Source organism: Miscanthus floridulus, chromosome 4, assembly GCF_019320115.1.
Source record: "Miscanthus floridulus cultivar M001 chromosome 4, ASM1932011v1, whole genome shotgun sequence".
In the NCBI taxonomy this organism is placed as follows: Eukaryota; Viridiplantae; Streptophyta; class Magnoliopsida; order Poales; family Poaceae; genus Miscanthus; species Miscanthus floridulus.
In genome coordinates this window covers 105,541,708-105,556,177 of record NC_089583.1, presented here as the reverse complement: position 1 = coordinate 105,556,177, position 14,470 = coordinate 105,541,708, and the positions used below count along the sequence as shown (strand labels likewise).

Sequence of the window (14,470 nt, the reverse complement as noted above, 5' to 3'; positions counted from 1 at the left end):
CAGTCATCACTCTGTGGCCGGTGTCAGCTCAGTTTCACGCAAAACCATCGGAGGAGCACGCACGCAACTGACCTCAGCTGCAGTGCGAAAGTGTGCAGCTAGAGCTATCCACTGCAACTGTCCAAAACGTACGTTCCATGGGCGCGCGCGCGCGCGCGAAGAAACAAGTTTTTTGTTCTCCTTGCCAAACAAATGAGATGAGACGAGACGACGTGTCCACCATCACTCACCGTTGCAACTCTCTGGTCCGTCTCTCACCTGCACCAGGCCGTGCCAATGCCAACCTCTCACACGATAAGGATCGAAAGTTGGAGGCAGCACGTTACGTACAAGTTGCATGCATGATTCTGCTCAACCGCAGCTTTTGGGGCGTGCACCGCTGACTATAAATACGACAGCATCCCAAGCGACGACGGAACCAAGGCACGCTTCGCACTTGCAATTCCCTCACCTCCAAGTGCGTGCCCCCGGCCGACCCACCTCTTCTCCGCTACGACCAGCCATGGCGTCGCCGTTCTCCGTCCCCTCGCTGGTCGGTTTAATTTCTAGTACATTTCAACTGTTAGTGCAGGAGGTACGTGTACGTAACTCGCTCATTCGTCCCGTCTGGATGTACGTGTGCATATGCAGATCATGGAGGAGGAAGGGCGGTTCGACGCGGAGGTAGCCGAGGTGGAGTCGTGGTGGGGCACGGAGCGGTTCCGTCTCACCAAGCGCCCCTACACCGCCCGCGACGTGGTCCTCCTCCGGGGCACGCTTCTGCAGAGCTACGCCTCCGGCGAGATGGCCAAGAAGCTGTGGCGCACGCTCAAGGCGCACCAGGCCGGCGGCACGGCGTCCCGCACCTTCGGCGCGCTGGACCCCGTCCAGGTCACCATGATGGCCAAGCACCTGGACACCATCTACGTCTCCGGGTGGCAGTGCTCGTCCACGCACACCTCCACCAACGAGCCCGGCCCGGACCTCGCCGACTACCCCTACGACACCGTGCCCAACAAGGTGGAGCACCTCTTCTTCGCGCAGCTCTACCACGACCGCAAGCAGCGGGAGGCGCGCATGTCGCTGCCCCGCGCCGGCCGCGCGCGCGCGCCCTACGTCGACTTCCTCAAGCCCATCATCGCCGACGGCGACACCGGCTTCGGCAGCGCCACGGCCACCGTCAAGCTCTGCAAGCTCTTCGTCGAGCGCGGGGCGGCGGGCGTCCACCTCGAGGACCAGTCGTCGGTCACCAAGAAGTGCGGCCACATGGCGGGCAAGGTGCTCGTCGCCGTGTCGGAGCACGTCAACCGCCTCGTCGCCGCGAGGCTCCAGTTCGACGTCATGGGCGTCGAGACCGTCCTCGTCGCGCGCACCGACGCCGTCGCGGCCACGCTGATCCAGACCAACGTCGACGCGCGCGACCACCAGTTCATACTCGGCGCCACCAACCCGCGCCTCAGGGGCCGGAGCCTCGCGGCCGTGCTCTCGGAGGGCATGTCGGCGGGCAAGAACAGCAGGGAGCTGCAGGCCATCGAGGACGAGTGGCTCGCCGCGGCACAGCTCAAGACCTTCTCCGACTGCGTCAGGGACGCCATCGCGGGCCTCGCCGTCTCCGCCCAGGAGAAGCAGCGCAGGCTCCAGGAGTGGGACCGCGGGACCGGCGGCTACGACAGGTGCGTGTCCAACGAGCAGGCGCGCGACATCGCCGCGAGCCTCGGCGTGGCGTCCGTGTTCTGGGACTGGGACCTCCCGCGGACCAGGGAAGGGTTCTACCGCTTCCGGGGCTCCGTGGCGGCGGCCGTGATCCGCGGGCGCGCCTTCGCGCCGCACGCCGACGTGCTGTGGATGGAGACGTCCAGCCCCAACGTGGCCGAGTGCACCGCCTTCGCCGAGGGCGTCAAGGCGGCGTGCCCCGAGGCGATGCTCGCTTACAACCTCTCGCCGTCCTTCAACTGGGACGCTTCCGGGATGACGGACGCCGAGATGGCGGCCTTCATCCCCAGCGTCGCCAGGCTCGGGTACGTCTGGCAGTTCATCACGCTCGCCGGGTTCCACGCCGACGCGCTCGTCACCGACACGTTCGCGCGGGACTTCGCGCGGCGCGGCATGCTGGCCTACGTGGAGAGGATCCAGAGGGAGGAGAGGATCAACGGCGTGGAGACGCTCGAGCATCAGAAGTGGTCGGGCGCCAACTTCTACGACAGGGTGCTCAAGACTGTGCAGGGTGGCATCTCCTCAACTGCAGCCATGGGCAAAGGCAAGTGCCTCATTTCATTCAACACCAGTGCTTTTTGAAAAATAATTTACTGTTCTTTCATATATAGTTTTGATGTTTTTTATATATCTGATCTGATTTACCAAACATGCTGCTCATATATAGTTTGTACTTGTGCTTTGCAGGAGTTACTGAAGAGCAGTTCAAGGATTCACGGCCCGCAACTGGGAGCAGTGGCCTGCAAGTTATGGCCAAATCCAGAATTTGATGAAGACTGAGAAAGAATAATGATTCGGAGAAGGCCCTAAATAAATAAGAAAAAAAAAAGAGTCGGATCATCAGCCAGGGGAAGATGTTTTCCAAACTGAACTATAATCAGCATAAATGAATCAATGAGTCGTCTAGCTATATACGAATGGAGTTGAGTTATGACTCCAAATGAAAAACCATGTTGGGTTTAAAGTATTGGTGTCAATCTGTGAGATTATTTATCACTTGAGATTGAATACAAAATTTGATTATGGCACTCTGATCTCGGGATTAAAAATCTTCATTTTTAGTACTGTTATATGCATGTACATACAATTGTTGAGCCTGTTGTAAAATAGGTCATCAGCGGTTAGGACCTTTCTCTCTCGCTCTCTCATGCTCAACATAGTACGTGAAAGTAGAATACATAGGCCCCGTTCGCTTCTCTTATAATCCGTCTTTTTCGACTTGTTTTTTCAGTCGGAACAGTGTTTTCCTCTCCCAACAAATCAGCCGGAACAATGTTTCGGCTTGTTTTTTTAGCGAAGCGAACGGGGCCATAAATACAAGAGATAGAAAAACTATTCTTTATTCCTCTGAATATACATGATTACAACATAGAGCTCCCACGTATATATAGCCCTACCAAGGTCTAAAATTTATTCCTCTGAATATACATGATTACAATATAGAGCTCACACGTATATATAGCCCTGTCAAGGTCTAAGAGTTTGGTAAGAGCCCACATACAATTATACAAACACAAGGTTAAGATTATTCTTTCTCCTTTCCTTCTAGTATAGAGTCCGTATGCTTTACAACAGAGACTACCAAATTTTAAAACGGTGTTACACCGACAGTGGTGGAGCCCGGGGTCAGGCAGGGGCAATTGCCCCCCCCCCCCACCCCAATAACATATCACAACAATTTTTTTAATTGCATAACTTTATACTTTTTATTTATATTAAGTGGGAGAATATAACAATTTTTTTTATTATATATACCTATTAATATCTTCTAGATAATAAAATTATATAAAGCATAACTATACAATACAATGACCCCATATAAGCACATCCAAAAGACCATAAATAATAAAATCATCCCTAGGTGCATTTCCGAAAGACTGACCAATAAATCTAGAGATTTATGAGATCATTATAGAGTCTTACTATCAACGGGCATGTCATCTACTACTGAAAAAATAGCGCATTAAATCCTAAAATACATATATAAGAAAACGCGAGCACCATTGTCAAGTCGATAAATTGACCGGTTGAGCTACGCTCCATTTTTACAAATTGGATCTTTTTAGCTGTCCCTCATGTATAATTTATGGCTCCGTCCCTGAATGTTAATGGTCAGAATTTTTAATGACTGCCAATTTTAAGGTTCATTAGCAAAGAGAAAGTTAAGAAAAAGGGCAGTCAGCTCACAGCTAGAACCAGAGTGCAGGGACATAATCTATCTCAGTTCTCGGTCTACCAGAATATAATATACTCCTGAAAAACTTAAAAAGAAAATGTAGTACACGAAAATCTCCGCATTAACATTAGCATGATACCATGCTTGTTCAGTTATCATCATATCACTAAATTAAGTCCAGACGGCAAAATTCTTCCTTTTCCAAAGCTTATCTGCTTACGCTCTTCAGATTGCCCATGTCTCGGCAAGCTTTCAATGAATTTCAGGTATTTCAGCTTACAGTCCACGATTTTGAGGAGAACTGGCACAACGATGAGTCGATGACATCTGGCCATGCGTTTGGGGTTCGGCTTATACTTGAAGCAAGTACTACAATCACTCACTCAGCTCAATTACCCCGCCAGCTCCTTTTATTTGGATATGGAAATCCAAATGTATACCACGTGTGAAATTTTTTGGTTGGCTGTTACTTGAACACAAGAAACATTTTTAGAAGACGTCGCAAGCATCTTGATGAAGGATACAGGGCCTGCTCGTTTGGAGGAATGCTGGAGGAATCTGTGAGAGGAAAACACCGTTCCGGATGAAAAAAGAAGCGGATCAAGCCGGGTTTAAGGGCACGCGAACTGGGCCACAATTGTGTGCTTTGCCCTGACAATATAGAGGAATCAGCCATGCACTTATTTCTTGAATGCTCCTCTAGTACTACTCGTTGGTTCCTCCTATAGGCGTTCAGTGGTCAACTCAAGGGGACATATTTCATAGGCTTATTCAGATGAAACAACAGCTGCGCGTTCCCTACTTCATGGAGCTTTTTTTTTTTATAGCAGCCTAGTGCATTTGGAAAGAGCGGAATGACTATATCTTCAACAACCGGGCTCTTTCTCCTGCGGTTTGGAAACAACGCTTTATAAGTGAAGTTAAGCTTCACTCCTGTCGTCTCCCACCAGATGTTTGTCATGTAATTACAACTTGGCTTGTAACCTGTCTCGGTTTTGTTTGGCAATATATTTCCTGGGGAGTTTTGCTCCATAGTTTCAATCAAAAAGAAGAAGAATTTGGAAAGGCAAAAGGTTTACCCTCTGATGAGTAGCGAGGCAGCTTGTAGGTCCTAGCCCCCCAGTTGACTGCGCAAATCTCACCATCGCCGGAGTACTCCACTCTTGGACGGTTGGACGAACATGACACTATGAGCCATTTAGACTAGAATTATTTTGCATAATATGATAAATAAATCAATGGTAGTACTAGTAAGACTTGACTTGCGGCATTTATTTAGTTCATAAAAAAAAGATAATGATACTACAATAAATAAATAAATAGAACTAAAAGAGCAATAAAATAAGTATATAATTACCTCAAACAAGACAATAATGCTTTAAAAAGACACCTTCGGACATTTCTTGATGATGAAATATCATCAAGAACAATATCAAGATAAATGTCGTCCAAAATCCTTCTCAATGCCGTATATAGCTAAGCTATTCAATCTTTCTTGTAATGCAGGTGACCTTAAACAAATTTTGAGCTTAAAAAACTGCTCCATAAGAAGAACTGTACGTCTGTGCCGAATGATCATCCTCTCTCCGTGATTCCGTCTGCACGATGCGCCGTTCGCGGTGGCGATCTCGCAGAGAGCCAGAACGCTGATTCACTCGCGGCTCACGGAAGACGGGAAGTGGATGTGGCGCTACTGCGCTAGCGTGGCCCTTCAACTCCACGCTGATGGGCCACACCGCTCCCACGCATACACCGGACACACATCGGACTGTTAGGTAGTGGAACAAGGCTTCAATTCCAACGAGCTGTGCAATCAGAACTCAGAAGGACGGACGCGAAGATGCGCCGAACCTGTCGAGTGTCGACTGGAGGGGACCCAAGCGAAGCGGCGAGGAAGCTGTCAAAGTCCACCAAAACCACGCCGGACGAGCCGGCAACGCGTCGACCGAATCCACTAGTATCCCTCTTCCGCGTTTCCGCTCCTATAATAGACCTGCGCCCGCACCCGACGAGAATTCCACAACCACCAGCGCAGCGGCGATCAGCGTCAGCGCCCCCAACTAATTTCTTCACCTCCCTCGCGCGTCCTCGATCTCGCTCTCGTCGTCGGCATGGCCACCGATGTGTTGCGCGCGCACAACATCCTGATGCCGGCGCCGCAGAGGATCCGGGCGGCGGCGGCGCACCGGAGGGCTGCTGGTAGCGACAACAACCGCCCCGGCGCCACCAGGAGGAGGTCGCCGCCGGCTGGAACAGTGGGCCCAAGACGCCACGGCAGGAAGGCGAGGCCTGCGGCGGAGGTGTACGCCGGGCCGGCGTTCTCGACGTCACCCGACCCGAGCTTGCTGCCGCTACCGCAGTTCGCCACCGGGAAGGCCGTGCCCGCCGCCGCCGTCGACGCCGCCGCCGCTGCGACGCGCGACCTCAGGCTTATCCTGCGGCTGGAGTAGCCACAGCTGGGTACATATCTCGTCTGCTGGGTCAATTGGTGGCTTCGATTTACTAGTCGACGCATGATCGATCCAGCTGCATGTTAGTTCTGGCTGCTCTCCTGGTATGTGTTCCACGCTGCCGCGGCGAGGCTTCTGGCTCAGTTTTATTGTGTGGCCGGCGGCGAGGCACGCGGCGGCCGTGGGATCCCACCGCGACGGCGGTGTAGAATGATCGCAGCAATATACTCGTGCAAGTAGATATATATAAGATATATGTCATATACTCATGTGTGTAGAGTAACTGTGTGGGGGTTCATCCGTGTAATAAGTCGTCAGCATGTAATCCTCTCCGTCTCTATTCATCAATATACACATTTCTATATATTTCAACAATCGCTGATTTTAATTAGTAAAAGTCAAATTGCGTAATCACAATCATAATTAATAAGGATAACAGTGAAATGCAGCACAGCAAGTGAAGACAATAAGGGCAGTCCCAACGAAAGAAACTAGTAGTTTCTATAACAAAGTACTACTTTTCAACTCATAGTTTCTATGAGTAATAATTATTTTCTCTTTCTCTCTCCCAACTCTATCTTCTTCCTCCAATGGGAGTGCGGCACGAGCCCGCTAGAAACTAATGGTTTCTCCCCAATGGCGATTTCATGGTTTCTTGGTGCATTGGGTCAAGAGAAGACCTGATTTCTTCATGAGGAAACAATTTCTATGATTTTTGCTTTCTTTCTTCATTAATTACGTTGCCATGTCAGCGTTTTGCCTACGTAGCAAGTCATTTAATGAGGATAGAAACCATCATCAATACACCATTGGGACTACCCTAAGCCTTTCAACTCAAAGAAGGTGGATGGCCGGCGGCTACGACAATGTGGCACTGCACCCTTGCGAGTTCCGGCTTGTGCTCGGCCGGCATTCGGCGCTCGCCGCCGAGGGTGGAGCCACAAATAACCATGAGTGAGGCCAAGTACTAACTGATGAATTATTGAGGATAAATATAAAAAAAATTCTTTAAATGGTGGAATTTTGTATACACAAGATGACCTCACCAAGCATAGGAGGTGCCTGCCCCCTCAGCCCCTCCCTCCCTCCCTCTACCCCTGCTCGCCACCCATGGCGCCATTGCGCATTCCGCGCCACTGTCCATACTTCATTGTGGCGACACGCCCTCTCTGGCCGCCGGAGTCCCGAGTCCGCCGCTAGGCCACTACCTAACGCTCGTCGTGACAGAGTTTGAGGTTGGAGAAAACGGGAGAGAGAACATAGGAGTAGTACCTAAGCCTCATGGCGACGTGACGCCGCTGGAGTCCCGAGTCCACCACTCGGGCACTGCCCAGTGCTTGTCGTGCTAGGGTTTGAGGTTGGAGAGAACACGAGATAGAACGTAGAAGGAGTAGTACCTAAGACCATCTGCAATAGACCCCCTTTCTTCTCTCCCTTAAAAATTGCTATAGGGAATTGAGGTAATAGTAATTTTAATTTTAGGGAAAGGTTGCTTAAGCAGATTGAGAAAAAAATCACATCCCTCTTCTCTCCGGTGACTCCCTCCACCCTCTTCTCTCTTTGGTCTCTCGTGACACTCTCCACCCTCTTCTCTCCCTGTGGCCGGCAAGGGGGCATGGCCGGTGGCTCGGTGCAGCGGCGGTGCGGCCGACCCACGCGCCTGCCTATCCGGTGCGGTGACGGCATGAAAAGAGATTGAGAAAAAAATACTGGCAGATCCCCTTTATTTGAGGTATTGAGAAAAAGGTTTAAGAAAGAATATTAGAAAAGGGATTTGCTGGAGCATGCCTGTTTTCTCCAATTCCCTTTGTTGCTGGTTATATGAAAAGGAGATGGGTTTTCCTTAATCTGATGGAGATGCTTTGAAGGGTGAGAGCGGGCGATACGAGTGCACTTGTGGGAGAGAAGTTGGGTCATAGACTGCTGGGCCTTTTTGGGCTATGGGGTGTAGTAGAAGAATATATGTATTTAGGCTCGACTCTTGACATGGTATTTTTTTTGCTTTATTTTCCTCTTTATTAAATAAAAAACGCTTGAATTAGTGCTTCCGGACGGTTCTCTTTCCGTCGGACGCCGCATCCACCGTTAAAGCCATGGACCGAAACGAGTTGGCACACCGCTTCGGGCTTCTTCGCACAGGCCCACACGACTCGCTCATTCTCCACTGCAAGGGCTCGCTCGCTATGCTGTTGCATCCCTATGTCGTCGTGCGCATCCACCTTCCCCCTTTCCCTGCTCGCTCCCTACACCGCTGCGTCCACCTACATGCCTTCCTCGTCGTTGTGCTTTGCTCTCAGGTGACCCCACCAACCTCTGTTTTCCTCCCATGGAAGGCGTTCGTAAATATGGATGAGTCTGCACCCCGCGACTCCCCACTCTGCCTCGATCGCCGCAACTTCAACGCGCTGTCCTCACCCCGCCCTAAGCGCCACCGAGCTACGTGCCGTCGACGAGCACACCAGTGACCTTCACGCACCATCCGCCCGCCCTCTACACCACCGCTACCCATGCCGCCCCCACCCCGCCCTCTGTATGCCGTCGCCCAGCTCCGTGTTGCCGGCGAGCTCCACGCCGCTGGCAAGCCACCGGTTACCTCCATGCGCCGATGAGCCTCCATTCGCTGAAGTTGCAAGCAGATGTTTGCACTAAGAAGCGCATGTTGCAACTATATGTTTCAAGTGTTTTAGGTGTTTAAGAGATATGTTGTAAGTGTTTCGTATTGTTGTTGCAAAAGTAGATAGTGATTTTGCACATGCTGCAATGGTTATGCACGTATGTTTCAAGTGTATGTTCTAAATGTTTCATTTGTAGCAGACGTATGTTGCAATAGTAGATCTAGATGTTGCATATACATGCATGTTGCAAGCGTATGTTTCAAGTGTTCGGGTGTTTCATACATCTGTTGCAAGTGTTTCATCTGGATGTTACATATTTTTGCTATGGTTTTCAAGTGTTTTCAGGTATTTTTGTAAGTGTTTCAGACACATGTTTCAAGTGTTTTATATGTCTTCTTTTGTATATTGCAACTGTTGCATATGGATGTTTCAAAAATAAATCGGGTGTTACACATCGGATGCGCGTGGGAAGTGGCTGGAGGTGCGAGCGACGTCCGGGGCGGCACGGGGCCACTGCTAGGGCGCTCGCTCGCAAGCGTGACACGCTAGGGTGGTCGCTCGCTCGCTGAGCGGGTATCGTCCGACGCTAGCAAGTTTGTTATTAAATACTCCCTCCGTCACAAAAAGAATGTAATTCTAGCACAATATCACGTTTTAGTACCTTATAAGTTTGACCAATTATAGATAAAAAAGTTACAATATTTATGATATTGAATAAATATCATTAGTTTCAATTTTTACTGTAAAACTTGGTTAAATATGAATCATTTTACGTAGCCCATAGTTACAATTTTTTTTAGGACTGAGGTAGGCAGTAATCAACTGAATGCATTGAATACAAGCGGGCCCTGCCCAACACGAGAAACTACACTAATGGTGGACTCTTGTTCAACGTCGTGTGCTTCTTCACTTCGTATTAGATCCAGAACGCGCGAGGTTTTTTGACGATTGCCAAGGCAGCTTGTAGACCTTAGCCCTCCTGTTTACTACGCAAAGCTCAGCGTCCCAAGAGTACTGGACTCGGGAGGTTACTACGCGAAGCAGCATGGGCACGATGAGACCGAAGTATCTGAGCGGTCCTGGTGCGGCTGCGTCACAGTCTCAAGGAGGGTCGCGTGCTCTTAAACCTGGCTGGATCCTCTTCTTTTTTTTTATCTGGAACAATGTTTTACTTTCACAAATTTCTTCAGATTCATCTAGATTCCTTCAGATTTCTCCAAAATTCCTCCAAGCGAACGGGACAGAACCTGGCGTTGCCCATATAGACAAGGCTGGCGCTCACGTGTCTCCTTCAGCAGGTCCCTCCCGCACTTGCAGGCTGGCTCCACCCCGCCACGACGACTGGGTCCTCCCGTTCCACGGCGAGGCGTACTACGTCCGCGATCTGGACGCGTGGGTCGGCCTGTGCTCGCGGCACAGGGGGCGACTTGCTTCGTATTTATTCCGGTTCTACTCTTGTGGTGGTTTCTAAGAGCATCTCTAAGAGTTCCCTAAACATTCTTTTAATCTTTATTTTTTAGAAAGATGAGAAAAAATCCCTCTCCAACAACTCATAATTTTTTAGAACTTGAGAAATTCCTCCTCAATTCGTGTAACTTTACGCACTGCAGCCCCGCGAGTATCCTTCGACTCTTCAGCCCAACAGCTCCTTCCACCGTGCAGGCCCGCGGCGGCCACGGTCGGCGGCGTCCGGCGCCGTGCGCAGCTCATCGCGCAGGGTCGTCGGTGGCCGCGGCGCGGCCTCCCGCAGCGGCAGGATGCGGCCCTTGGAGAAGAGCTGGTCCGCGTCCATCATGGGCCGGCTGCCCGCCGGTGAGAACTCGAAGTCCGCGTCCGCGCGGCCCGGCGGCTCCAGCGCGAAGTCGCTGGAGAAGGACATCAGCGGCGGCGCCATGAGCTGCTGCTGGGCCTGCGGTGGCGGCGGCTGCTCCCGGTTGTACATGTCAACACGTACGTGCCATCTAAACACTCCTCAACTGTCGATCGAGTGACGACGAACAGACGAAGACACGATGAAAACCTTCTTCCTGCGCCGTACACGACCTGCGGCCTGCGTACGTGTTCCAGTGGCAGCCAGCCAGCAATGCAGGTGTGTGTCACGTTCTGGGAGTCTGCAGTGGAAGGAGCTGCTGGGGCTGAAGAGCACGGTGGAAGAAAAAAAGCGGCAACATAATTCATATGGCCCTAAATTTAATTTTTTAGATGTCATTTATTAGAAACTCTTGGAGATGACTTTTTTTTTACCTCCCCAAATCTGTTTAGGAGTTACCAAACTATAAGTTGTTAGAAGAAAAAAGTAGGAAACTCTTGGAGATGCTTTAAGAAAGTGATCACAGTCCGACTACAAACATATTAATGTATAAAAAATCTGCACAAAAAACCAGCATGATAAACTGAAATTTCATTTGTTTGCAATAATCTACTTCCACGGTAAAGATTTTGGTTTTCATGACGCTTTAGTATGTACTCTTACAAGAATAAGGCTGAATGATATAGCCAAGAGAATTAGTTTCAACTTACACGAATTAAGCAGACTAGTACGTTTACAATACATGCAACAGAAGATTGTATTTGGTTTCCCTTGCTTTGCTCCTCCTTACTTAGATTTAGCCCATGGCTTTAGAATCGAAAGCACAACTATGATGGCAATTACCAGCAGAATGATAATTGCGATCATCATGCACTTTCTCGACTTCTTCTGATAGCTCTTTGCTTCGCGTAGCGCTTCAGTACCGGTTACCACATGGTTTACAGCATTTTGAACCTGACGATGTAAATGGATCAGCGGTCAAACAATTTTCCAGAAGCACTAATTAAATTCAGTTTCTCTTTTTTTTTTTCAGTGACATATACTAATCAGACCAAGAAGTGAAGTTACAAACCTGATTCTCTATGTTGTCTAGAACCTCTCCTTGTGCATCAACGAGTGCTGCCATGTCTGCAAAAATCTGAAAATGAACAGTACACGCCATGGTTTAGTGGCCATGGGCAATCTGGAAATTGATGTGATCAATTATGTACATGTTACAGGTTATTAGATTGTAAATAGTAGTAAATATTCTTATGTTGTTATAAAATCACTTTGTTGATGTTTTGAACAACTTCGTCTAAGCTGCATTCTTGTCAAAACCTAACTGCTGCGTTTCATCAAAAAAAAAAAAAAAAACACTACCTGCTGCAGTTCAAGGAGCCTTTTTTCTATCTCCATGACTGCATCATGCCGTTCCTGAATTTCTTCAACCGTGGCAAGAATCTATACCTCAAGTGCAAATTATGAAACGTAAAGCAAGAATAGTTAGACCTAACACATCGAGATGAACAATACAAGTATGAAGTGAAATTAAATAATAATGCACTATTAACTGACCTGTCCTCTACCTGTCCCTTGGATTGCTCTCTCGAAGATCTGCTCGCTGCTTCCGGTCTCAATGAGACGGTCAATCACCTAGTCATTGTGCCAAAATTTGGTCAGGAGAGGTAAGTGTTTGCTGTACCTAGCGTAGTGTGGTAGAACCACCATCCTCACCTCCTCAGAAGGCTTTGTTCCCGTGACTGTTCCAGTTCAAGATTAAAGTTTGTAAATATTCAGTCAACAGGTTAACTCAAACTGAAATGATGGATAAGAGCGATAGTAAAGAAAAAAATTACATACCTGTGAAGATCCTCCTCTCTACAACTTCTCGGTACTCTTCTTGTATAGTTTGTCTTAGATTCTGCAATGAATGGTAAACAATATGATTCCAAGTCTTTAATTTTGCTTCGACAAAGAAGATGGAGAGAGAGTGAGGTCATTGCACCTGGAAATCGTTCATTCTTTCTTTCAGCTTCTTCTTCAATGCACTGCAATCGAAGTTCACCTTTTGTTGGATTATTTTTGGATATATTTGATATATATGCAATCTTGCCCTCTATGCAACTATGGTTCTATGTCTAGATTCAAAATATTGTGGATTAACCGGTAAACTAGCATGGTCTTGAAACAGGTTCTACTCAATTTATTTGCCAGAGAAATGTGCGTGGTGTCTGGAGATGAACAGTGATCCGATTTGAAATTATTTAGGGGTGCCTTATATAGTCATTAGGATCAACTAGTAAATACTAGCTACTAGCTAGTCCTTAGCAGCATTTGCTGAACCCACCGTACTAGATGCTTGCATTAGCATAATAAATGCATGATGAGGATCTTACATGGTCATCGACATCCTTGATCGGTCTACGCTCGTGCCCTTCCCACACCCTGGCTTCTTTCTGTTCTCAAGATTCTGCAAACCGAAAAGGAGGATGAACACTGACGAGCATCGGGTGAATGACATGCTAAAGATATATATGGTCAGGCTAATGTCTGTACATTTCTGTCCATTTGTTCCAACTTCACTTTTACGTTGCGTGCGATCTTCCCTACTTCATCAATGTCTTTCTCCATGCGCCCTTTTATCGCTGGAAGACGAGTTATTTCAGATGAGCGTTCAGTTTAGAAATGCTGATATCAGTCTGTGTGTCAACAAGTGAAGTTGCACATGCACCTTTCATTGCAGAAGCCTTTGTGACTGACTTCGATTCCTCATTAGCTTCCTGTAGATTTGTACAAAGTATAAATTGTGTCTACATGGGTGACGGGTCCAAAACTAACACGAATAGGAAATGCAGGAAAACACATGTTGTCACGGAGAACTAACATTTCCGAACCAAACTTTAAAAATAGAGTAATATTTACCTGAAGCTTGTGAACTATGTTGGACATCTTATCCAACAGCAGCTCAATCTCCTTGACCTAACGCAAGAAAAAAAAACTCCTTGTAAGAAAAACAGTAAATACTATGTCTGCATGATTAACTACCAGTGCTGCAATACCGCATAAAAGAAGAGTTGATAAAACTTTCAGATCTGCACTAGTGCTTTCATTATAAACTGAAGACCAAACCTGTTCAAAGAAGTCTTTGAGACCATAATCAGAGTTGTCCTTGGGATTTCGATTCCCCATCTCAATGTCCCTCTCCCTTTCTGGCTTCTCATCCCTCTCAAAGGAATCCTGTCATCGAATTAACAGAACCCACAGCGGTTCCAACTAGCACATGAGTAAATTACTAAATTATCATGAAGACAGCCACTACAAATTTTGCACTGAATTTGGTATCTCGGTTTTTGCAGGTTATCCCAACAGGAAAATCAGTCAGCTAGGATTCAAAGACAGACAGGTAGTCTGACATGACAAAATCATTGTTTCCATACAGTCTAATCTAAGTACCCAACCCGGCATGAAAACTTTAACAAAAAAGGAGAGACAATCTTGCAAGAACGAGCTGCACATACCGTGAGAAGATTGTTCATCTTGTGGTCCGCGGAGAAAGAGACGGGGGAAGCCTTCCCTTAGGTTTCTCGTGCAGCGGTGCGAAGAACAGCAAGCCGCCAATGAAGAAGAAAATGGCGTATTCAGAGGACTTTGGAGAAGCCGTTGCGGCGAGGATAGCTAGTATAGGAGTAGTAATAAACTATAGCCAGCAAGGATGATCTTGGCGACGCCGGCCAGCACTAGAAGC

General features: G+C 48.2%; 3 protein-coding genes across 3 annotated transcripts; 2 read left to right on the top strand and 1 right to left on the bottom strand.

Moving 5' to 3' along the window:
• The first annotated feature begins 437 nt into the window (after nt 1–437).
• Nucleotides 438–2,705, top strand: LOC136552460 (isocitrate lyase-like). Its single transcript, XM_066544027.1, has 3 exons — nt 438–532; nt 631–2,236; nt 2,380–2,705. The coding sequence occupies exons 1-3, from the start codon at nt 503–505 to the stop codon at nt 2,460–2,462; spliced, it is 1,719 nt and encodes a 572-aa protein (XP_066400124.1). The 5' UTR covers nt 438–502; the 3' UTR covers nt 2,463–2,705.
• Nucleotides 2,706–5,870: 3,165 nt separating this feature from the next.
• Nucleotides 5,871–6,693, top strand: LOC136552459 (uncharacterized). The gene has a single exon (XM_066544026.1). The coding sequence runs from the start codon at nt 5,980–5,982 to the stop codon at nt 6,316–6,318; it is 339 nt and encodes a 112-aa protein (XP_066400123.1). The 5' UTR covers nt 5,871–5,979; the 3' UTR covers nt 6,319–6,693.
• A 4,836-nt stretch (nt 6,694–11,529) lies between these two features.
• LOC136552458 (syntaxin-132-like) lies at nt 11,530–14,261 on the bottom strand. Its single transcript, XM_066544025.1, has 13 exons — nt 14,244–14,261; nt 13,855–13,962; nt 13,648–13,704; nt 13,457–13,505; nt 13,282–13,370; nt 13,122–13,195; nt 12,731–12,773; nt 12,586–12,646; nt 12,460–12,485; nt 12,301–12,378; nt 12,106–12,186; nt 11,816–11,881; nt 11,530–11,697 (listed from the first exon to the last, which is right to left on the bottom strand). Exons 1-13 carry the CDS (start codon nt 14,259–14,261, stop codon nt 11,530–11,532), a joined length of 918 nt encoding a protein of 305 aa, XP_066400122.1.
• Between the last annotated feature and the right edge of the window lie 209 nt (nt 14,262–14,470).

Excerpts from the sequence above, each read along its gene's own strand:
- LOC136552460 (XM_066544027.1), top strand. The coding sequence starts at position 503 with ATGGCGTCGCCGTTCTCCGTCCCCTCGCTG. Across the intron at positions 533-630 it reads CGTTCTCCGTCCCCTCGCTG|ATCATGGAGGAGGAAGGGCG; the intron begins GTCGGTTTAATT and ends GTGCATATGCAG. Across the intron at positions 2,237-2,379 it reads AACTGCAGCCATGGGCAAAG|GAGTTACTGAAGAGCAGTTC; the intron begins GCAAGTGCCTCA and ends TGTGCTTTGCAG.
- LOC136552459 (XM_066544026.1), top strand. The coding sequence starts at position 5,980 with ATGGCCACCGATGTGTTGCGCGCGCACAACATCCTGATGCCGGCGCCG.
- LOC136552458 (XM_066544025.1), bottom strand. Across the intron at positions 13,196-13,281 it reads TGGAACAAATGGACAGAAAT|AATCTTGAGAACAGAAAGAA; the intron begins GTACAGACATTA and ends TTCGGTTTGCAG. Across the intron at positions 12,647-12,730 it reads AAAGAATGAACGATTTCCAG|AATCTAAGACAAACTATACA; the intron begins GTGCAATGACCT and ends CATTCATTGCAG.